Genomic DNA, 25237 nt, shown 5'->3' on the forward strand with positions numbered 1-25237 from the left:
TTTTGCGTGCCGATGAATAAATTGGTGGCATAACAGCTATAAAGTATGTGTACAGTATGTACAGACATTTTTTAAATGTTCAAAATTTGTGGCACGCATAATTTCCGTGAACAGTGAAAGCAACGCGAACGCACAGCAACCTATGCCCAAACAATGCAGACAGTGCTACTGAAAGCGTGCGTCTGTGTGTCTCATTCACATTAACGGGTTAACTTTTCCACCACCTCTCGGAGCAATATGGGGGGAATTCTCAAGCAATTTCTGTAGCCTCTTGGATGTTCCTTGTGATTTTCTGTTAATAACTCATCACAATGCCCCAAAAATATCTCTCGTCGATATCTTCTCGTCAGCAATTCCCTCTCCCACACTGTCCGTGTCTCTTTTTCTTGTAGTAGTTGCACATTCTCTCCCTGCAGCTGGTAGAAAATATAGACTTGCCTTACCTCTGGAGTTCAACATCTCGTAGGTCCCGTTGCAAATAGAGGTGAAGCTAGGGGTGATGCCTGCTGCTATGTGGCGGGAAGCGGTGGTGCCAATGCATACCCATGCGGGAGCAATGCGCATCGCGCGTACTTTTGTCGTGCGCTCGACGTAAACAGCATTTGACAAGTTGCAAGAAAGTCATGCGGGAGCGTGAATTGCATGGCACGTGTGTAATTTATGGATAAACACAAGGCAAACAAAGTCCAAACTAGTTTTCACGGTTTTTAGGCGTGCCCTAGATAAATAAATAAATGACACGTACGGTCACGGCAAATTGCAGGACAATGCGGAGGCAAAATGTGTACGTTTATGAACTCCGCTTAAGCAATGTTGCACTCTTATCAGGGCTAATGAGGTCTAACGTAGTGGGCGAAGCGTGCATATAAATGACTTCTCCGTAGTCTAAAACTGATACAAATGTAGATCGCATTATCTGCTTCCTGCAGTGGCGAGGAAGACAAGATTTATTTCTATAAAAGGCTGATAACAGGGGTTTCAGGCCAGACGACCACATGCGTTTAATAACATGATACCATTTCCAAACGAGTCCCATCAACAGCAGAAATATTAGTCTTATTTGAATCAACACAAAGTATCATATATTTTTATTTGTCTGGATTTCATACCAATTTTGGTTTCGCAATAGCGCTTTGGATTAAATCAAAATCAGACTGAAGATTTTGCAGAGTCTGGTCAACTGAGATGGAAATTGAGTATATCACTGCGCCGGCTCTGGTGTTTTTAGGAATTTGCTGCATGTTTTGGGGGGATGTGTTGTAAAAAAGTGGTGGTTGTTGTTTGATGTCATTCCGGGACTTGGGCTGTGGGCCCGCAGTTGTTGTAGGAAGTCGATAATTAGAGAGGATATGTCCCGCGTAGATAACGACAAATACTGTACATTACATGTGTGTCAACTGTCAGTACAGAATGTTAGTCAGCAGCAAAAAAAAAACCCCATGGGATGTTGCCTGTACTAAAATAAGCGTTAGTCAAAGTAGAAAAAGAGGAAGAGGATGGTCTTCTTTCCCTTCGTCATTGCTTGCCACTGAAAACAAGCTCCTCTTTCCTTCTGTCTGAAAACTTCAATGTGACTTTTTATTTTCTGCCTTTTCATCATCTCTCAGTGCCAATGGATATTGCGAGAGAATACTTGTGGTTATGGCTGATGCTCGCCATCATCTTTGTGTGCGTAGTCATCGGCCTCATCTTCTTCTGCATCAACTTGTGCATCGCCAAAACAGGTCGGTTGGAATGTCACACTTTCTTTTTGCAGTAAGTTCTCAAAAACAGCAGGGAACTCCGGTCAAATGCAGGAGTTTTGACTAGAGCGGGTGCAGTGGGTTTTTAAATGCAGCAGAGTGCTCCTGTCACATTGAGGATCTTGGACAAACGTCCTGAAAAACAGCAAGGATCTTTGATTAGTGTTTTTGCAGTAGGTTCTTAAAAGTAGCAAAGAACTCCTACCATGTACAGGATCTTTGATGTAGGTCCTGAAAATCATCAGTGCTCACATTGAGGATCTTTAAGTAGTGTTTCTGCTTTACGTCCTCAAAAACAGCAGAGAGCTCCTGTCATACAGAGGATTTTTGACTAGCATTTTTTTTTGGCCACATGTCCTTAAAAACAACAGAGCACTCCTGTAATTTGGAGGATCTTTGTTTAGTGTTTTTGCAGTCGGTTCTCAAAAACAGCAGGGAACTCCTGTCATATAGAGGGTCTTTGACCAGCATTTTTAAAGTAGGTTCTCAAAAGCAGCAAAGAACTCCTGTCTTATAGAGGGTCTTTGACTCTCCTTTTTTGCAGTACATTCTTAAAAAGAGGATCTTTAACTATCGTTGTTGGCAGTTGATTCTTAAAAACAGCAATGTGGACCTGTCATGTAGAGGATTTTGGACAAGTGCTTTTGCAATAGGTTCTCAAAAACAGCAGGGAACTCCTGAAATATAGAGGGTCCTTGACCAGCGTTTTTACAGTAGGTTCTCAAAAGCAGCAAAGAACTTCTGTCACAGAGAGAGTCTTTGACTCACGGTTTGTGCAGTACATTCTTAAAAAGAGGATCTTTGACTAGCATTTTTGGCAGTTGATTCTTAAAAACAGCAATGTGGACCTGTCATGTAGAGGATTTTGGACAAGTGCTTTTGCAATAGGTTCTCAAAAACAGCAGGGAACTCCTGAAATATAGAGGGTCTTTGGCCAGCGTTTTTACAGTAGGTTCTCAAAAGCAGCAAAGAACACAGAGAGTCTTTGACTCGCATTTTTTGCAGTACATTCTTAAAAAGAGGGTCTTTGACTAGCGTTTTTGGCAGTGGATTGTTAAAAACAGCAGTGGACCATGTAGAGGATCTTGGACAAGCGCTTTTGCAGCAGGTCTTTAAAAACAGCAGACTTCTCCTGTCATTTAGAAGGTCTTTGACTAGCATTTTTTGCCGTAGGTCCTTAAAAAGTGGCTGAGCACTCCTGTTATATAGAGGATATTTGACAAATTTTTGCAGCATGTCCCCACAAACAGCAGGGAACTCCTGTTATATCGAAGATGTTTGACGGTCTAACAGCAGAGACGTCCTCTTATGTCGAGGACCTTTGACAAACGTCTTTTTGTCGTAGGTCCTGAAAAACCGTAGTGCTCCTGTCATACAGTATAGAGGATCTTTGACTCGTGCTTTTGCAGTAGCATTTTGTGTGAACACCTGGCTAACAATATAATGACATCCCACTCGGCGGTAGATTCTGGTTTCATTTTCAGTATTATTCATTTTTGCTTTTTCTTCACTGAACTGTGACATGTGACTGTAAATGCAGACCACAACACAACAGGAAGCAAAGGGACTTTTGACAATTAATATACTAATACTGACTGTATTAACTACTAATACTGACTGTATTAACTACTAATACTGACTGCATTAACTACTAATACTACTAATACTGACTGTGTATTAAAGTGGTGTCGTGTACACACAATAAAAACTACAAAACAACCAAGACTTGATGATTCTAACATAAAGATTCAATTTTTACTGACTCTGCTCTTGTTTGTCTCACAGGAAAACACAGACTGGCACAAGATCACAAATCCACAGCCACGTAATACAAATATTCTCTCTCTATGTATTTCATTGTTTGAAATTGATACATACAGACCCGATCAAAACCTTAAGACCAGTTGAAAAATTGCTAGAATTTGCATTTTGCACATTTGGATCTTAATGAGGTTTTAAGTAGAGCTACAATATGCAAAAACAAGAAGGGGGAGTGAGACAAAAAGCATTTTGAAAAAGTCATTTATTGAAAACAACAATTAAACTGAAATAGGCTGTTTATCAGCTGATCAAAAGTTTAGGACCACACGCTATAAATGCTCAAAATGTTCATTTTCTGTCAGGCATTCACACTGTCATGCCCTCCTGATGGCTAAAGCTAAGAAGCTTTTTCTTTTTGAACGTGGTCGGATTGTGGAGCTGCATAAGCAAGGCCTCTCGCAGCGTGCCATTGCTGCTGAGGTTATTATAATTAAGGCCCTTACTGGTGCCGACTGCAGCGCAATAACCATCAGACGGCATCTGCGGGAAAAGGGTTTAAAAAACAAAAACTAATTGAAAGACCTCGTCTCCTTCAACACCACAAAATACAGTAGCAAATTCTTCCTTTAAATGAGCCTTTCTTAAAAGTATTTTTAAGAATTTATTTATTTTGAATTTATTTTGTAAGTATTTTTATTTATGAGAAAATAGCAATAATAATAAATTGTTTGTATTGAAAGCTGCATGTTAGCTATGCTAATCTTGCTAACTTGCGTCTAGCGCTTGCTTCATGACGGAAAACAGACATTGAAAACACCTTGTACGTTTCCTCAAAATAGCAAATGACTTAAATGTAATTTCCTTTGAGAAAAATTTGTGAAAATAGTGTCATATTAGACGCTTTATGTGTTATCTTGCTAATTGGCAGCTAGCTTACGCTTCATGGGGGACAACACATATTAAAAATGTCCTCAAACTTAAAAACAATTGATTTAAATGGCATTTTCTGGACTAGAAAACATTCATCTTGTCTTGCACCACTCAGGGAGAACAAATACCAGGAGAGGAACCAGACCATGACTCCCCCCCTGCCTCCTCGAACCCAGTTTCTGTTGGCAGGTAAAATGAAAATAGTTACACTGCGACCACGGTTTTACTGAATGTTGGCATAGAAGTGAGCCATATTTGAAGAAAGGTCTGTGAGTGGATCCACAAGTGCGGTTGACTTGGAAGGAAGGAACAACCACGCTCTCGTCGCCGCTGACGTCTGACAAAAGAACACCAAAATAAAACGCTGAACAACTTCTGCCAGTGCAGGAAACCACCACTAAGATAAATGATGACTTGGCAACATCACTTTTACTTTCTATCCAGCAGACCGAAAGACTATTCAAGTCGATGATCCTGACATATAGAGGATCTTTGACTAGTATTTTTGCAGCTCGGTATGTGCTTAAAACAGCAGATTGCTCCTGTCATGTAGAGGATCTTTGACTAGTATTTTTGGCAGTAGGTTCTGACAAACACCGGAGTGATCCTGTCTTATAGAGGATCTTTGACAAGTGTTTTTGCAACAGTTTCTTGAAAACAGCAGAACACTCCTGTTATATAGAGGATCTTTGACTAGTATTTTTGGCAGTAGGTTCTTACAAACAGCAGATTGATCCTGTCTTATAGAGGATCTTTGACAAGTGTTTTTGCAACAGTTTCTTAAAAACAGCAGAGTGTGGCAACAGAGTATGGCAGTAGGTTCTGGAAAAGAGCAGATTGCTCCTGTCATATAGAGGATCTTTGACTTAATTTTTTTGCAGTAGGTTCTGAAAAACAGCAGAACGCTCCTGTTATATAGAGGATCTTTGACTAGTATTTGTGGCAGTAGGTTCTGAAAACAGCAGAGCACTAGGGTCAATAGAGGATCTTTGACTAGTATTTTTATAATAGGTTTTGAAAAACAGCACAGTGCTCCTGTCATATACAGGATCTTTGACTAGCATTTTTGCAACAGCTGGTGAAAAAGAGCAGATCGCTCCCATCATATAGAGGATCTTTGACTAGCGTTTTTCCAGTAGGTTCTTTAAAAACAGCAGAACGCTCCTGTCATGTAGAGGATCTTTGACTAGTATTTTTGGCAGTAGGTTCTTACAAACAGCAGATTGATCCTGTCTTATAGAGGATCTTTGACAAGTGTTTTTGCAACAGTTTCTTAAAAACAGCAGAGTTTCCAGTCATATAGAGGATCTTTGACTTATTTTTTGGCAGTAGGTTCTGAAAACAGCAGAGCGCTTGCGTCTTTGACTACTATTTTTATAATAGGTTTTGAAAAACAGCACAGTGCTCCTATCATATACAGGATCTTTGACTAGCATTTTTGCAACAGGTTCTTAAAAACAGCAGAACACTCCTGTTATATAGAGGATCTTTGACTAGTATTTGTGGCAGTAGGTTCTTACAAACAGCAGAGTGATCCTGTTTAATAGAGAATCTTTGACAAGTGTTTTTGCAACAGTTTCTTAAAAACAGCAGAACCCTCCTGTTATATAGAGGATCTTCAACTGGTATTTTGTGGCATTAGGTTCTGAAAAAGAGCAAATCGCTCCCATCATATAGAGGATCTTTGACTAGCGTTTTTGCAGTAGGTCCTTAAAAACAGCAGAACGCTCGTGTCATGTAGTGGATCTGTGAGTGGTGTTTTTGCATGTTCTGAAAAGCAGCAGAGCGCTCCCGTCAAATAGAGGATCTTTGACTAGTGTTTTTGCAGTAGGTCCTTCCAAATGTGGTAAAATAGTAATTTTTCACGTTATCTTGCTCTTTATGTTTCAGAGGCACAGAGCTACGAGAACATCAGTGAGCGTCCCAACTGTGGACAGAAAATAGTGTCCCACTTCCAACAAATCATGGCAGACTTTCACGATCAAGAGCCAAACCTGGTGGTCCCTTGTGAACGAAAGCAGATCCTGGACCTGCAGCCCGCCTACAAAACATTCCACGACTTTGAGCACAACCCGTCCCACGTTCCAAACTATGACGAGATCACAGACGAGCAGGCTAACTACGTGAAGGTAGATGACGAAGACGAGGCTTTCCTTCCGGCGCCTCCACACCAGGAAGTATTCGATCCGGTAGAGGACTACGATGACGTCGCCGCTGAGGACGAAAACCAGGACGAGAAGGATTATGATGATGTTGAGTAAGGCGGTGGAGATGTTAAGTAGTTCCGTGTGGAACGAGACTTGAGCAAATCTCAGTGTACCTCTTGAAACCTCATTTCAGCTAGCATCAAAGTATCTTTCTTATGCTTTTTCTTTGGCTTTTTTGCCGTGCTTATCCCCAAAGAAGGGGCAGCTTCAACTTAAGAGACAAAAAAACATTTGAATGCCATGTTAGCTGGAGATAATAATGTACTGTTGATGAGTTAGCATCGCGTAGAAACCAGGGTTGACTATGAACATTAGCTGCCAGCTAACTTCTGCCATACCCTTTATGTCACATGTCTGCTTAACTTATTCTTACACTTGTAAGGGAAAGACCATGAACATGTTACTCAAATGTTGCCTGTGCCGTTGCTAAAGGTTAACGACAGCCACAGCTTGACCCCAGTACGGATTAGTTCCATCTCCATTATTTCCCAGAGGTGTGCTCTTCAGTCACATGACTTGGACTCGAGTCAGACTCAAGTCAAAGTTTTGATGACTTCAGACTGGAGTTGACCATGGGTATGAATGTAAGCGTGAACGGTTGTTTGTCTATATGTGCCCTGCGATTGGCTGGCGACCAGTCCAGGGTGTACCCCGCCCCTCGCCCAAAGTCAGCTGGGATAGGCTCCAGCATACATACTCCCGCGACCCTAATTAGGATAAGCGGCTTTGAAGATGGATGGATGGAGGATTCCTTATTTATAAAAGGCATATTTTCATAGTTAGAGCATAGAAAAGCAGTTTAAGACCTTCCGAATATGGGCTTTGACGTCATTAGAGCCCTCTACACGTGAAATAATACCCCTATAGTCACCTTTACACTCGTAATACCCAAGCAGACAAAATATGAGTAAATAGGCCATTTAAGACATAAATAATACTTGTGTATTTGTGTGTATTTGTATTGTGTATGTGTGTGTTACTATAAATGTCTTCCCTACAGAACTTGAAAGAGGAACGGACAGGAACGTCGGGGGTTTAGAGTTGAGTTGAGTGGGCCGCACAAGTAGCCCGTGTTTTTATTTTTATTAGTATTATTGGGGATTATTGTGCCTGTTGTGAGTTCATTCAGACCTGCAATAAAAGCCTGTTGCTCCGGTGTAATGACGAGACGTGCGCCCTCGCTGATTTGTGCCACCTACCGCTATTACGCCTGCGTGTCTAAAAATAGCTGTTTTGAAGGAGAGTAGAATCTTTTGACACAATAACCCTATATTAATGTATTTATTTCATGAGCATACAGTACATGTTTGACACTACATCCTCTTCAACAACGACATTTACGATGTGTGATGCTATCCATGTGAACGCGTCATAAATCACAATCGTGAACAACATGAAGCAGCATTTATTACAGCTTTGCGACCTTTAACTTCTTTTCATCCATCAAACAGCATCATTTAATCATGAACAGATTTTTGGAAAACCGTCATAGAGGTAAACCGCAAAAGTGAAAATGGAATTTTATTTGGAAAACTCTAATCAGTGCTTGACTCGGCTTGAACTGTCTTGTGTTGACTTGATACATGACTTGGACGTCTTTACTTGAGAATCACTTACTATGGGACAAAATGTCACTTTCCACTATAGTGTGTGTCAAGATGAGTGCTTTTCAAAGCGTACTGTCTCTGTAATGTCTGCTCTGCTGTTTTTAAGGACCGACTGTAACAAAACAAAACAAAAAAGCTTGTCAAAGATTGTCCATACGACAGGCACGCGCTCCCGCTTTTTCAGAACCTTTTGTAAAAACACTACACTATGATCCACTTTATGACAGGAGTGCTATGCTCTTTTTTAAGGGCTAAATTTTAAAAAAGCTATTCAAAGATCCCCTATGAGACACGAACACTCTGTGTTTTTTTTTTTCAGGACCAATTGCCACAAAACACTTTCAAAGATCCTTCACATAACGAGTGCAATGCTGTCGATCTGCTATTGCAGATCCTCCATATGGCAAGAATGTTGTTTCTAGGAATCAGTTACTTGTGCTCCAGAGATTTGAACTGACTTCACCGGTCAGTTTGATGTAATTCCTGGGCTGGATTTAACCCACAGGCCACCAGTTGGATATCCCTGCTTTTAGCCTTTATTGGTGAACGGTCGAGTCGCCCCCTGCTGGTTGTTATCGTTTATCATTATAAAGTAAGTCCAGCTTTTATTTCGCAAGTCACGTCTACTTCCTGTATTTTATTTTGGTAGGGAGTTGCCGGAAGTGGCCCGCTGCCTGCGAGCGGCGTGTCCAGCTTCGCTCAGGCGCACGCGGCAAGGCTGAGATCATTCGCATTCCAGCGCGAGCGAGATGTGAAGCACAGTGTGGACATTCTTTTACTGTGTCTTAAAGTGTCTCCTGGGGCTTTTTGGAGGACCAACATGTCCAACTCGAAGGAGTCCAATTCCTGCCCGGACGGGTACAGGGCTCTGAGCACCGGCGAGCTGCGGGAGCTTTTACAAAACGACGACAAAATGGAGCAAATCATTCGACTCGATGAGAAGGTGGGTATCAGCTCAGCTCATCTCCCCCATTTGTGCACTGCATTTTAACTGTGTGCTGCCTTTTTCTTTTGTGTAGTCTTAAATCAACAAGGGTGCAAAAACGTGTTTTTGCGTCATCACAAAAGAAGTATTAGAGTGAAATCCGCTTTACATGCCTCGTCGATTGTCTGCGTGGCGAGTAGTGAGATTTAAAATACATTTTACCCCAATTAAGTGTTGAATTAGCCACTCTAAGCCAATATAAATCCTTCGTTGGGTTACCATGTTTCTTTATTTACTGTGCCATATTTGCTCGAAGCCCCCGCCACCCCTTGTCTTTATGAAGAACCCCGCTTGAAACCTCCCCGTTTTACTGTTTTCTTTATTTGCCTGTGACCTCTTCAGCAATTACCCGAAGCTTCATCGGCCTTAGTAGCTGTCTTATATTATACAGTTCGGCGTTAATTTAATTTCACTTGGACGTATTCGTTTTACAGAAATGGCAACTTCACAGCTGTAAGTCATCTATTTATAAACCTACATGAACATGTTTAATTCAAAGTAAGAGTGCACATAATTTTTGTTATGTTTTGGGGGTTTTGCGTTCGTGATAAATTAAGGAGTGATATTGGAACTCAAGGGGGAGAAAAAGCTTTGTTTGAATGGAAGTGACTGACCAGCTTTGAGGTTTAAGGTGTAATTTACAACCGTGCGGTTTGTCAATGGAGTTCCACACGCATTGCGGTAGATGCCACTGTATTTGTGATGACCTTACTGGCGTAGAGGGATCATCTTTTGTCCTGCTCACTAATGCATATCACAGACTGTTAGGATTATGTTGATTAGATCCCATTATATACTGTGGCATCTCGCATGCACTCCTGCAGGGCTGTCATCTCAGACCCTGTCCACACAAACGTTCATGGGATTTTTTTTTTTCTTGGCTGGTTAAAAAAATGTACATCCACACTGTGCTGGATTAGAAAATAGTTGTATCCAGATGGGTGCGGATCACTGGGTGAAAACGATGTACTGTACAGTGTTCCCTCATTTATCGTGGGGGATAGGTTCCCAAAATATCCCGCAATAAGTGAAATCTGCAAAGTAGCCAACTTTATTTGTTTACAATTATTATATGTTTTAAGGCTTTAAAGCCCTCACAGTACACTTTTCTCAGACAGGCATGAACATTTTCTTACATTTATCTCTTGTTTAAACACTCTCAAAGTTAAAATTTCGTTTGAATTTTAATGATCAATCGCCTAGGTCGGACACAAGAAATGATTAAGTGACTCACGCATATTCACTCCTGACCGTGCCTTGTCCTGGCGCTGTTCGGCTGTAGCGTCTTTGTGTCCTTGTTAAAACATATTGCTCCTGCTGTCGTCCTGCTCGAGATTGATTTAGCCGGTCAGTTTCTTCTTCTTCTTCTATTGTTTATTGGTGGTTAGCAAGCAGCTCACACAGTTAGCGAGTTTGCTAGCGACTATTGACCACAATAGGAAACAGGACGAAGGAGATTGACAGTGGTCTACAGCCAGTCAATCAGGACGTAGAACATTTCCAAAAAGCTAAGGACTGAAGGTGGGACTTCTCTCCTCACTATTCTCGTTTTATATACTGTATAACGTCACTGCAAGGCCCTGCAATACCTTCATATTTTTTACCTCACCAAATAGATAAGTCGTACATGAAAACACAAGCAATATGTTTGAACTGATCAAAGATCCTCTTGATGACAGGAGCGCTCTGCACTGTTTTTGAGGACCTACTGCCAAAAAACAGTTGAATATCTAGAAAAGCACTCTCGAAGTCCATCCATCCATTTTCTATGCCGCTTCTCCTCACTAGGGTCACGGGATTGCTGGAGCCTATCCCAGCTGACTTCGGGCGAGAGGCGGGGTACACTATAGACTGGTCGCCAGCCAATCGCAGGGCACATATAGACAAACAACCATTCACACTCACATTCATACCTATGGACAATTTAGAGTCACCAATTAACCCAACATGCATGTTTTTGGAATGTGGGAGGAAACCGGAGTACCCGCAGAAAACCCACACACGCACGGGGAGAACTTGCAAACTCCACACAGAAATGCCCAATGGAGATTTGATCCCAGGTCTTCCCGATCTCCTGACTGAGACTGTGTGGCCAACATGCTAACCACTAGGCCACTGTGCGGCCTTTATTGAAGTCCAATCTATGATTATTAGATTTCGTCCATGAGGAGCCTGAGGGCAGCAAGAAAAGGGAGTGCTGCAGCTAAGTGGAGACTACGGAGTATATTTTTTGTCATTTCTAGCCATTTATCTGCTTGACTTGTAGTACCTCGTCATTGGTGAGTCTTCCAATAGAAAACGCAGCAAGTAGAGTCATGGAAAGCCATGTAGGTACCGTGCAGTGGAAAAGGGCCATTGTCTAAACATGCAGCACAGATTTAAGGAATGGCGGGCTTTGTGGCACACAAACATGCACACGCACACACCCACACACACAAAATGATTTACATGTGCTCTTTCCAGGGCATGTCCAGCTGGTGCTGCTGAACACTGTCAAGTCAGCAGGGTCAGCCTCAGGTGACTAAATTTACTTCACATTCGTCACGCACATTTTTGGGAGTTTGGATGAGCCTCAACAACGTCTGTGGTTTATTGGAATCCCTTTCCTCCTGGCGCGGCGTCAAATGTCACATCCTTTTGTGAGAAAACACCGGCTTTCCAAGAGTAAACCTAATATGTTGACGAGGATCTTTGGGCTTTGTGTTGTTGCTGTTGGTCATTAAAAACAGCAAAGTGGTCCCGTCATATAGAACGGTGGTCCCCAGCATTTTTGGACCCACGGACCGGGTCTTGTTCCCACAAATCTCCAGCGGACCCGCTCAGCTGCGCGCGTGCACAGTCGCACACTGCCCTCACATTGCCAGTGTACAGCAAATCCATGTAGCGCGCAAAATACAATCCAACCTGACCTGTAAATGAAATAAACACCTACCAATTTATTCTGTACCATTTTACAATGAAACTCAGGGAGTGGAAGGTGACAACAAGCAGTATAACACAATGACCGACACTGTCCAGCCAATGAAAAGATCCTTTTTGCACATATTTACTTACACAGCCAATCGATTCATTAAAAGCGCGTTACTTAGTACATGCTGCTGTTTTGCAGGTTAGCATTTAGCTACTGATGCAAGAGAGCTAAAAGCCGCTTGCTAACCCGTATTATGGCGAACCGAACATGCAGCACCACATCCGCTCACCAAGCCAAAGTAAAAACAAAAAAATGGTTATTTTAAGGTCGCCTGGCAATCAGATATGGGTGACTGTTTTTCTTTTTCGAAGGAGAAAGGGCTGCTTCATAAAACATGCTGCAAAGCCAAAGCAGCAATCGAGTTTTCAGAGTGTAAAAGTGTGGCGTAACTGCAAGTTTTACTGCCATGCTTTTTATTTTGATGGCCGGACATACCGGATACAGGAACTGTTACACCGAGTTTGTGTTGCTGAAGGGATTGGAAGGTCGGTTGAGTTTATTTTATTTTATTTTTTTATTAGATGAAAGTAGACGTATACAACACAATTTAAGTTAATTTCCAGGATTAAATAATGCCACAACAGTCATAAGGAAAAGAAAGTATACCTAAATAACAATTATAAATGGTAAAGAAGAAAAGAAAATGGAAGATATGTGAAGGTACGGCCGTGTCTTGCACTGACATGAAGTCCAAAGTGAGAATAGTAGTCAAGGGAGAAGTCTGACCTCTGGTCCTGCGTCCTGAAAAATTGACCCCAGAACATTTTAGCTGAGCAGCTCTGCCCTAACCGCTACTTTTAAAGTACTGGTATGTAATACAAACCATTTACACAGAAGCCAACTCAAGTCTACTGTACATTTGCTCAGTCACACTTTTCTTGCTCATTTGCTATCACTAAGAGTCACTGAAACCCCCAAAGGCAGTTTTAGTAAACGCACCATGCATCTGTCTTGCATTTTATGGGTCATCAAAAGGGTGTGTATGAAGCATTCATGCTCACAGAACATTTGAAGAATGTGACTTCGGTCAAAGGAAGGAGTTAGTACTACTACTGCTACAACTACTACTACTACTCCTACTACTAGTTCATATGTGTGGCGAAACTTGCTTTTTTTGAAGTTAATGGTCATGTCTGTTCATGTTTGCGCTTATCAGATGACCGCCTTTAGGGACTTTGGGGAGTTTTGCCGGTATTGGGAAGCTGTGACTGTAAAGTGGGACTGACAAGAGTCGACAAACGCCCAAAAATGACACTCAACGGGCAGTTGGGAGCTGATTTCGTAATTTTTCTTTTTAATACTAGAGATGATGATAAGCTGCATTGTTGTCATCTCTCGTCTGGCGTTGAGTCCCATATGAAAATATGGTGTGTATCAACTGAGAGGAAGCGAGCGCATTGTTGGTGGGAGTCCAGTTTGCAGAGTCACTTAGCAGCAAAACAAGTAATTGAAATCAAAGGCACAACTGTAACATACAGTAGATATCTGCCATAGACAATCATCCCACGCAGATGATAAGCTTCTTTTTGAAAAATATTTTCCTGCAACGCCCACCCGCTTATCTACATTTGCTGCTTTCAAGCCTCAGTAGGTGACAGGATTCAGTTTTTGAAAAATGTTTAAACACAATTAGAAGTTAAATACTAGACTGAAATTTCACTCAGGGGTAATCACACAAAGCTCAAGCAACTTGAATGCGATTTTGAGCCAATCCGGTGACGCCTGATTTACGCTTTGGGCTTGTATAATCACAGCACTGTCACGGTACAGTTGGTTTTCAATAAATAAAAAAAATGGAAGACATAATGATGAAGTCACTATGCAAGAACTCCAACAGCCCCAGTGTGACGGAATATATTATGTGTTGTGTAGCATGATCTAGCAGGGTTTCCGCTAAATGTAATTGATCGTGGCGCAGCTCTACAACAAAATAAAAGCTGCCACACCTTAAAAATGTGTTGTTTTTTTTAAACTTGTAAACATGTATCGTATGAATGGATATATATGCTATATAAATACATATATATACAGTGGTGTGATAAAGTGTTTGTCCCCTTTCTGATTTCTTATTTTTTTGCATGTTTGTCACAATTAAATGTAAATCGTCAAACTAATTTAAATTTAAATTAGTTTTAAAACACATATTCATTAAACTAATTTAAATAAGTCAGTGACAACACAACAGAACAGAAAATGCAGTTCTTAAATGAAACTTTTTATTATTAAGGGAGGAAAAAATCCAAACCAAATTGAGGACCCACTCAAATCGCCACCTGTAGGTCCCAGGGACTCACTACGTAGAAAACCTATCAACATCACTGAAGATACTCAATGTGACAGGAGGGCTGTGATGTTGTTAGGAATCTCCTGTTAAAAATGTTAGTTGTTGCCAGTTTTTTTAAACTGAACTCGTCAGTCTAATGTCATTCCTGGGCTGGATTTGGCCTGCAGACCGCCAGTTGAATAGCACTTGCTTAGGGGCACGAGGGGCACTTGAAAACAGTTTGCTTTTGTTCCTAGCAAAACTAAACAAAGGACATACTATAGCTTGTTTTCCCAGAAAATGAGTTGGGTTTTTTTTTTTGCATCGAGCAGCATGGCATGCAGTGTCTTGACTATTTTTGGAAGACATCAAAGTACCCGTGTCAACACGTCAGGCCTGCGACGTAGTGCAATGCAGAATGTACAGAAAGTACAAAGCTTAGAGCTGGGCCTGTCACGATAATCGAATGATCACATTTTTAGTGGTCTCGTTAAATTGACATGTGCATGCATTTGTGTTTGTATTCCTCGTCTCTCTTTCAGGCTGGATGACAAGAGGGTTCACTCTGCAGCTGTCGTGTTGCGTGTTGGTGCTGCAGTGGAACGAACAGAGAGAGTGAACCCTCCTGTCGTCTCCTCCCCTCTTTGTCCCTGTATGTGGAGGCGTGGCTACCTTGGCTAGCAGCAAATTAACCTCATGAGCCAGCATACGCTAACATGAATGACGGCACAAAAGCGTTTTTAAGGCGAATGCCACATCTCTAGTGTGGGAATATTTCGGTGTTAAACAGAATGAACAAGGTGAGCGCATGAACACCGACGAACTAAGATGTCGCATTTGTTCGAAAGTAGTGACGAGGAAGCAGGGGAATACGACCAACTTGTATGAACACCTAAGACGAAGGTAGAAAGAAGCGTTTGTCCCGACAGTCAGTGAGTGTCGTTCGCTGCTTTGCAAAAGAAATGCAACATTTCGGGAAATGTTAAAAATGTTTGACGGACAGTACGAATTGCCTGGGAGAATGTACATGTCACAAATAGCAGTTGCTGAACTGTATAACCGAGTGAAAGAAGGCGTGTTGACGGATATCCGAAACATTGCATTTTGCTTTGCCACCACAGATACGTGGGCCAGCTCGAATACGACCCCATACATTTGCTTAACAATACACAACATAACTGCATGTGTGTGTGTGGTTTTTATTGGAGTGTTTTGTTTTCTTAACAATGTTTTTTTTGTCTTTTTTTGTTTAATTTATTATGTTTAGTTTACATAAAAGCTCTTGACATTTCAATTACAATGTTAAATACTCATGTTGCATTTCTTTTGCACTGTAGGGATCGACACTGTGAGCGTGCACCATTTTGTGCTGTTTTGTTTTATATATTTACTTCGCCGATCAAACAAAACGCCTCAGTAAGCGTTGACTGTCGGGACGAAAGCTCTGCTGCACCTCCACACTAGAGATGTGGCATTCGGCTTAGAAATTATCGCTTTTGCTTGCTAACTTGCTAAATGTTAAGGCTTTGTGTATCCTCTCACTACGTAGCCTCCGCCTCCACGTACTGTGACAAAGAGGCTGAATGGCTGACAAGAGGGTTCACTCTCGTTCATTCCACTACAGAACCAATGCACACAGACACATGCAGAGTGAACCCTCTTGTCATCCAGCCGGTGTGGGACAGAGAGACAACGAAAACAAACATGCATACGTATCTGCACGTCAATTTATCGAGGCATCAAAATGATCAACCTCATTTTTTTTATCGTTTGATTAATTGATTTATCGATTATTGTGACAGGACTACATATGATTAATGAAAAATGGTGTCAATAATATCAATTATCGACAGTAATTTAAAGGACAATTATTGAGCAGCAAAATTTGTTATTGTAACAGGCCTACTAGAGCCCTGGCCTTTCTTCCTGTGCTTCCATGGTACTCTATTTGTCTGTAGATGCTTGGTTTTAAAAAATCCAGCCCATCCAGCGTGTAGCGAAAGTTCGTACATCCACACTGTAGTCTGGATTTGCTCCAAAATGCAATAGGTCACTCTGTGACATGTGCATCAGCCACCCTTTTTCACGATTTTGAGGAAAATGGTTGTAATTTTTGTGTACCAAACAACCTTCATGGCCAATAGTGGACTGTGATATTGTAGAGAACAGCTTGTAACATGTCATCCAGGACGGCATTGACCTCTCTGTGCTGTGTAGTGGAAAAACGGTCACGGTCTTGTGGCGATTCAGAGCTCTGCTGGGCACAGTCAAGGTGGTCGAGGCTGTTAACAGTAATGAGTTGGGGCAGCTTCCAGTGACACAAACACGCAGGCAACAAAACTGCCGTGGCCTCATTCACGCCACGCCGTCTCACATCATGACTGTCAAGTTACCTTTTTTGTCATTTTGTTTCAGTTTCAGGAGCTTCAAGTGGACAGAGAGATGCTGCTGGCGTCCAATAGGAGCGTGGCCGATGAGAGTCTGGCCCAACGGCCACGCCTGAATAACAGCAAACTCCAGTTGGCAGAGAAATACAAGGAACTGTCCAACCTGGCGTCCACTTGTTGGGAAAAACAGAGTCAGCTTGGTGAGTTTGGAGACAAGGGGGATAGGAGGGGCTATTTAACTACTGACTTGTTATGGGGGGGGCCACATTTTCAGACAGCTCAGGGCTGGGTGGGGCCGCCGGACTTCTCCCTTCACTTTTATTCTTATTTTGTATATCATGTCAGTGTAAAACTCTGTCATACCTTCATAGTTTACTTCACCAAATGAATAATATAGTCAAAAATGTTTCCACTAGTCAAAGCTCCTCTATATCACAGGAGTGTGCTGTTGTTTTTAAGGACCTATATGACAGCACACTGGTGTTTTTAGGATTCTGTTGCAAAAGTGTTAATTGCTCCCAAGTTTGGAAGTGAACTTTGCCTGATGTCATCATCCCCCTGGCTGGATTTGGCCCGCCAGTGGCCAGTGGGATAGCTGTGGAATAGTGTCAAGAGTTGTGAAACTGTGTTGAAAAGGTCACAGATTCAAATTCCAGGACTGGATGGTAAATGTGGTTGTGCTAAGCGTGGTGTGGCAGTGAAAGGTATGACATGACAACCCAATGTGACCTTCAGTGGCCGACTAACAAGTTGAATGTGCAGAAAAGTATGCTCATAATGTTGGAACATGTCCTATGATGTCAAACTGTAAGACATCGCCTTGAATCTTGGATTTCATCTCTTTTGACTGAGCTGGAAGTCCCTTCAGACTGTGGAAAAGCTTGACGTTGACGCTGACAAGTCTTCAATCGCTCAGCAAAAGCCTCAGCATGACTGGAGTTTGCTCATGGGAACCAAATGGGACATATCAAATAGCAGCGGGGAGCTTGGCCGCAGTTGTCAGGGAATTTATGGGGTGAAAGGGGGCCTTTATGGACTTTGTCGAAGCAAGACGGGGCAGCACCAGATGATGCCCCCCACCCCATCAGCTTTAGTCCTAAATTTTAAGCCTCACGGGCATGCCGGAGAAAATCTTGTCAATGTTGGAGCGGCACCAAATATCAGGTGATAAAGTAAATCCTAACCGTCTCACTTCCAGAGGAAGTTTAACAAGTGCTGCTTATTTTTAACTGGAAGCGTTAGCTTTGATGGATCAGCACAAACTTTTCTTTTTTCCTCATGAAAATCATTTCTGCCTCAGCTCCTAGGCAGCCATGGAAGTTTGGCGGATTTCTAAACTTCCTACCAGTGCGTGTGTGTGTGCGTGCGTGTGTGCGTGCGTGTGAGAGAGTGAGAGAGTGAGTGGAATACCACCTCCCCTGCAAGGCAGGATGGGAGAAGGGGGGGGGGCTGTCCTTCTCTGCAAAACATCTGAGTCTCATTTGGGCATCAAGGGGTTTGGACTGGGGAGACCAAGGCAAGATTTTTTCAAATTTTTTTCTTAGTTTTTTTTTTTTAATACAAATGCAGGAACGCTGTAAAATGCATGTGGGGCCAGTAGTTGGTGATGACACTTAAATAATTGGTTTTGTTGTGTACATTTCATACATTTCCATTATCCCTTATCCATCTATATATCCATGACTGCAAATGACATTTGTGGAGCCCCCATGGGTTGTGGTTAAAATACTTTGGAAGACATGCTAGCCTACATGTAATACAGACATCCTCAAAGTTTTATTATCATTGGACAAAAGCTCAGTGACTAATGGACAATTAGCTGCAAAGTTCCTTTTTGACTGCTGGCAGCCATGTTTTTCAAATGATCACCTCAAATGTCACACACATGTGCTTGCCAGTCCCCTAAAGGTGTGTACCAAATTGTATGGCCATGTGGGTCAACTAACAATAAATCAGGTTCTTTCAATTTTTAACTAGACCAGTGGTTGGCAACCCGCGGCTGATCAGCCTCATTGTTGCGCCTCCCAAGCCGAGCTCTGTGCTTTTTTTTTTTTTTTTAGCACCGAAACAGAAGAAATGTGCGTTTTCGAAAAGAAAACTAGTCTGTGAATACATCTACACTGCGTTCTGACTTCTGATTGGATGAGCAAGGGAAGGGGAAGGGGTCATTTTGTTCAGCCAGTGAGACACGAAAAAGACATCTTGACAGTGTGCTACCCCCGCTAGTGCTATTTATAATCGTGAATACATCCATAAAAAGAAAAATATCGGAAGAAAATAGAGGGTTTAATTCTGAATGAATATATTCCTTTGCCTTCACTGCCAATGATGCTGGCTCACCAGCCGTGTGCTAGATATGTGGTGAGAAATTAGAAAACAGAAAATGTAACGTTGTAAGACATTTTCAAAACAAGCACTTGGCTTTTTCTTAAAAGTACCCAACTGCAGATGGGCGCAAGGGAGCAATTTTAGAACTACTGTCAAGGTTGAGCAGAGCAAACATACTTTCAAGAAATGGATGAAGGCTCCAAACTCAACTACAGCTGCTAGCGTTGTGACTGCACTGGAGATCATAAGGAGGAGGAAGCCATTCACAGATGAAGAACACATGAAAGAATCGTTAATAAAAATATCACAGCATCTGTTCTCCGAATAAAAAAACAAACAAACATATACGCTGTATATATTACAGTAATTATTCCGAAAATGAAAGAAATGCTCCTCCCTGCAAAGACAGTCAAGAACAGGACCATCAGAATGACAACAAACATCACCAGTAGGCAAATTGATGACATTCATTCAGTGCAAACATATTGAATCGCCTGTGGTGAGTCAAGTGATGCAAAGGATATTGAGCAGACACACTGATATGCAGATATGTGAACTCTGATGGGGTGCTTTCTTCTAATTTTACACAAACGACGGGAACGATTCAAAAAAGCCTACATACAGTCATGGAAAACAATATTAGACCACCCTTGTTTCTTCAGTTTCTTGTTCATTTTAATGCCTGCTACAATTAAAGGTACCTTTGTTTGGACAACAAAAATAGCGCATAAGAGTACATTTTTTTTGGCAGTTCAATGCTATAGCTATTCATGTAAGAAATTCTGTGATTTGGGGTATTATCAAGAAAATTGTGGAAGTTGCTAGATGTGAGCTCTTAAATTCAACTCTTATGAGCTATATTTGTTATGATTATATTTGTCCAAACAAATGTACCTTTAGTTGTACCAGGCATTAAAATGGATCAATAAACTGAAGAAACTAGGATGGTCTAATCATTTTTTTTCCATGACTGGAGTTCAGTGTTTTTTAATTCAAAGTAGTCCTACACAAGCATTCTGCACTGTTATTTGGATTATGTTGTTGTAACAGGCAATATTTGAAAAAATTTAAAAAGCTTATAAACTGTGTCATGTTTTGCGGCTCCAGACCATTTTTCTTTACTGGAGGAGGAGGCAAAATGGCTCTTTTGAAGCTAAAGGTCGTCGACCCCTGAACTCGACAAAGTAGTTGAAACTGACTCAATAACAGCGCCTCTGCTGGTTGCAGCTAAGTAGTGCACTCTCATGTCTCAATGTCTTTGTGGCAGTCAACCAAAACTGTATGTTTTATGCAGACAGTTTCTACACATGATTTATTTAGCTGCCTTTTGACGCACATTCCAAGCACTTTAAAGAAACCTGTCATCTGACACTGCTGTTATCCTGCGGAATTGTGCGATTTTTGCAAACTCAAGTATCATTTTTTTGTGCCTGGAGTGAGCCATGGGGAGGTTGTCAGATAAAGTGTCACGCTGGTCTGGTGACGCATGTGTCTTTGGTGTCAGATGTCTCGCAGTTTCTGGTTTCGTGTTCCTTGCACAGCTGCTACACATGGATCCAGGCTTCAATCACCTTCACTAAATAAATGTAACTGGACATGTTCTGTGATATAACAGGATGGCTGAGCCAATTTGAGCTCCCCTTGACTTTTTATGTCTTTGCATCAGCTCTGTGAGGCTTGACAAGCATCATGTTTGTCTCCTGGTGTAGCGTCCCAGAGCTGTGGCAGCCATTCAGTCTAACTTTATTTACTAGGACCACAGTGGCCCCTAACTTAACATTTTAGGAGCGCAAAAGTTTAGGGGCGCAAATCAAAACCCACATACAAAATAAATATTCACATTTCCTCCCTCTGTTCCTGTCCATAGCTTCTGGAAGGCCTCATTGGTGGCATCAAATACATTATAACTCCAACTACTGGGCTGAAGTATAGAGCAGACGTTTGTCAGCAACAAAAAATATTAATAATAAAATAAAATTGGAAAATTTCATTGGTAAGGTTGCCATCTTCTGGAAAAATATAAATAAGGGACACCTTTTGGGCAGGGCCAACCAACCCGACAGTTGTGTGGCAAATGTTGTAAGCAAACATAGTAAGCAAATGTTGTACTATGTGACACAAACCTGAATTTAACCTGTTTTAGAGTAATACTAATACAGGGAAATTAATTGTTTAATAATATATTTTTTTGTTAAAAATAACACAGAATAAAATAACAATTTATATCTTTCATATAAAAATCGGCCCTGCTTTAGTATAAAACAGTATACTGTAAATTTAGTGTGCAGGTTTATGGTAGCGCAGGTGTATCCAACTTCCAGCACTATTAAATTTACTTTCACAAAAAGAAATTAGAGGTGAGCTGTTTGTGTTTTATGTGACTGTAAACATTTCAATTGTACTTTATTCACAAAGCACATGTCCACTCAGTGTCTTTATGCTTTTGTCATTAAATACAGGCATAATGTCTGAATTGAACAGTTATAACAATTACTAAACGTTTAACCAAATGTTGTTTGGTGGGCTAATCACACGGCGAGCTACTGGTAGTTCACAAGCTACCTGTTAAGATAGCGTCACTAGCACATACCCCATGAACGTGACAGCCATGGTCTTTCCCTGTGAGATAAAAACGAGCCCTGAACGTACAGCATTGCTTGTTTGTTTTAAACACAAAATGTCACTGTGGTCAAAAACAAAAGAGAGAGACTAGGCGGATAACTATAGCTAGCTAGCTGCTGCCAGAGAGACAGTGTAGCCAGGCAAAATGTGTAAACAAAGACGGTAGAATAGTCTAACTTAAATGCGAGTCAGTGCAAGTGAGCCATCACGACGGCATCGATAGGCTTAGACTGTAACAAGCTCGTCAATTGACTACACATTTCACAGACTATTTTTCATTCTCCCTGCAATAAGGGATACGGAACACGTACTTTTATCTGGTCACACATGCACAAGTAGATGAAAAATTCACTGGCAATGTCTCATATTTTACTTGCAAAATGCGACCATTTAGTCGCAGTCTGGAGCCCTTTGAGGGAACGATGGATGTGTTGCAGTCTAGTGATGACGACACTGCATGCCTTTAATCTCCTTTAATCCCCGTGCCAATATCTTCCCAGCAGTGCAAAGGATAAAATTATATTCTTGTAACAGAAATGGTTATGATGTGGAATTGGCTGCATCAAGTCTGCAAAACGTGGGACTGACTAGCATTTTTGCAGCAGGTTCCTAAAAATTCTAGCATGTCCTTAAAAACAGCAGATCTTTGGTTAACATTTTTTGCTGTAGGTCCTTAACCCCTTCAAATTCAGGGATTTTTTGGGGGCTAAAACACTTGTAAAATGTAAAGCTGTTCTTGAACCATTTAGAGCTGTTCTTGAACCATTTAGAGCAGAGGCTTTTGGCTCCATTGAAAGAAACACTGTGAATTTCTCTCCCCAACAGTCAGAATCTGTCCAAGTGCGACTCACTGACAAATTGGATTTTTAATACAATGAAAAAGGATTTTTGCCTATACAATGGAACCTTGGTTAGCGTCATTCATTCATTCCAGAAGGTCCAACTCTAACTGAAACGGATACATTCTTCCCATAAGAAATAATTTAATTAAATCAATCTGTTCCAGAAAACCTAAAATGCTAACACAATAGAAATGTTTATAGTTTTACATGCAGAAAACCATTTGAAATGCATATAATAAGCATGGGCCGGTATGAGATTCTGACGGTAGATTACCTTGGGCAAAAATATCACTGTATTGCAGTTCGGAACACGATGGAACTGGAATATACAGTCATGGAAAAGTATTCATGTATTAGACCACCCTTGTTTCTTCAGTTTCTTGTTCATTTTAATGCCAGATACAACTAAAGGTACCTTTTTGTTTGGACAAATATAACAACGACAACAAAAATAGCTTATAAGAGTTAATGTTTTTGGCATTACAATGCTATATGTAAGAACTAATGATTTTGGTTATTACCAAGAAAACCATGGAAGTTGCTAGATATCAGCTCTTAAATTCAACTCTTATGAGCTATATTTGTTATCCTCATTATATTTGTCCAAGCAAATGTACCTTTAGTTGTACCAGGCATTAAAATGGATCAATAAACTGAAGAAACAAGGGCGGTCTAATCATTTTTTCCATGACTGTATGTATTTAAAATAACAAAAAATTACTGAATTCTTTCTCAATAAATAAAATAAAATGCAGTTCTTAATGCAGTCTGCTGTGGCGAATCCTATAACTCAAGTCCATCCATCCATCCATTTTCACAATACCATAAATATTTTCTTAGTAAAAACAAAGCAAAATGTAAATAAATGGTGCAAATAAATGGCTCAAGAAGGTCACAACATAAATCATTCAAAAATAACCTAATGCTGTGTTATTTGATAGCGCGGTGAATGTGCAGGTCACAACTTGTCCGCAAGAGTGTTTTGGAGTTGTTGGATAGTGTATTGGCTGAGTTTTGATTGATTTGCTTGTATGGTGACCCTCAATGTAGTAAAGACATTTACCAAGTTTCCCTTCTGTTTCCGGATCATGTGATTTGTTGTAGCAACTGAGCCATGGTTGTTACTTGTTCAGTGGAGAGTAAACGGTTTGTACCGCTTATCCTCGGCTCCTGTCTCGTCTGAATCACATTTCCACATTTGGTGATCCTTGCCACGACTAATAGATAGTAATAGTAAGACACGATGTAACAGCGAGATCAGTTCCTTCCTTTTCAAACCACCTTCCTGTTTTTCCATGTGTTATTTCTTGAATTCAGTAGTGTTTCTCACCTCAATAACCCAAAATGTAGCCGAAGAAAGCTGCAAGTGTCAGTGTGTTGATAAAGAAGGTGATAAACACTATTGAATTAGACAAATAACTCATGGCAAAACAGGAAGATGGGGTTAAAGAGGATGGTGTTGATCTCGCTGCCACGTGTTTTTGGGAACTTCCTTGAAAGTAAAAGTAACGTTAAATGTTCATTTATCCCTTTCACTCATCACTTATATGCATTTACAATTGTTTTATGCATGAAAAACTTTCACTGTAAGACTATGAAAGCGTGTTTTGTGTTTTTATTTTTTGAGAATCAACCTCTATTGACATCATCGACTGGCGACAGAAGACTTCCGGTTCTGGTTGCTAACAAGGACGTTTTGTGACAAAAATACATTACAAACACAGTTGGACTCACGCAGTGTCATGATACATGACAAGACAGGTGCCATATTCTATGCTAACCGAAAAATGTATGCAAACTGAGACAACATTTTGACGTACTTTTTTTTACGTTTACCGAAAAACCAGGGTGAACATGAACTGAGTCTTCTCTGTGTTTCTTCCAAATAATGTGCCTTCAAAGTAATTAATTTGGAGGTACGCAGGTATCAAACACAAGGGTTCATAGCTTGAGACCCAATAACGTGTCATTTGCATAGTCCAGATTTTACAATAATACTACAAAAAAATGAATATTTTACACAGATTTGGGTCAAGTTAGGATCAGAATGCCATTTGGAGGCACTCAGAGCCTGAGTCGCAAGGAAAGCTCTGTGGAGTCCTAACACTGTATTTTGTCTTTGAAGACTGCTGTGGTATCATTTTAAAATAAAGGCAAAGGCACGCCATTGATGCACAGTTCAGATTTTCTTTGTTCGTTACGTACAGCTCTTTGCTTTCATGCTTTCATGACTAAAGTCCACACATCGGACCAGCATATCGGTTGGTAGCGGCTGGTACGGTTTTACGCACAGAAGTTGATGTATGTAGTGGCTATTGTGCCACTGCCAACAGGGTACGCAGTCTTCTATGGCTTAGGTGAGGTACCAATTAAAAGTTCAAAGCTGTTCTGGTAGCACGGTGGGCCTCATGCATAACTCAAGGTAATAAAATGAATATGTGGAAAAGTATGCGCATCTGACCAAGATGATGGAAGTGTGCAGCAGTGTGAGTGTGTATATGTTACACCCTCATACACACTCACATGACAATATAAAGACATGAGGAATTGACATCATACCAATAAATCCAATAAGATTAAAAAATAGGTCAC

At 41.0% G+C, this 25237-nt stretch overlaps 1 protein-coding gene across 2 annotated transcripts in view; it reads left to right on the forward strand.

The window, feature by feature from the left end:
• Positions 1-8916: 8916 nt before the first annotated feature.
• vps37d (VPS37D subunit of ESCRT-I) overlaps positions 8917-25237 on the forward strand; it is a 39934-nt gene continuing 23613 nt past the window's right edge. Inside the window, exons 1-2 of one of the 2 annotated variants that reach the window (XM_054756032.1) lie at positions 8917-9190; positions 16882-17053. In XM_054756032.1, the coding sequence (XP_054612007.1) occupies positions 9068-9190; positions 16882-17053 (295 nt within the window). In that variant the 5' untranslated portion in view covers positions 8917-9067. Of the gene's footprint in view, positions 9191-11451; positions 11750-16881; positions 17054-25237 lie in introns of those variants that run through there. The other variant, XM_054756033.1, reaches the window with a different exon arrangement.

The sequence above is a fragment of the Dunckerocampus dactyliophorus genome, chromosome 16, assembly GCF_027744805.1.
Source record: "Dunckerocampus dactyliophorus isolate RoL2022-P2 chromosome 16, RoL_Ddac_1.1, whole genome shotgun sequence".
Classification (NCBI taxonomy): Eukaryota; Metazoa; Chordata; class Actinopteri; order Syngnathiformes; family Syngnathidae; genus Dunckerocampus; species Dunckerocampus dactyliophorus.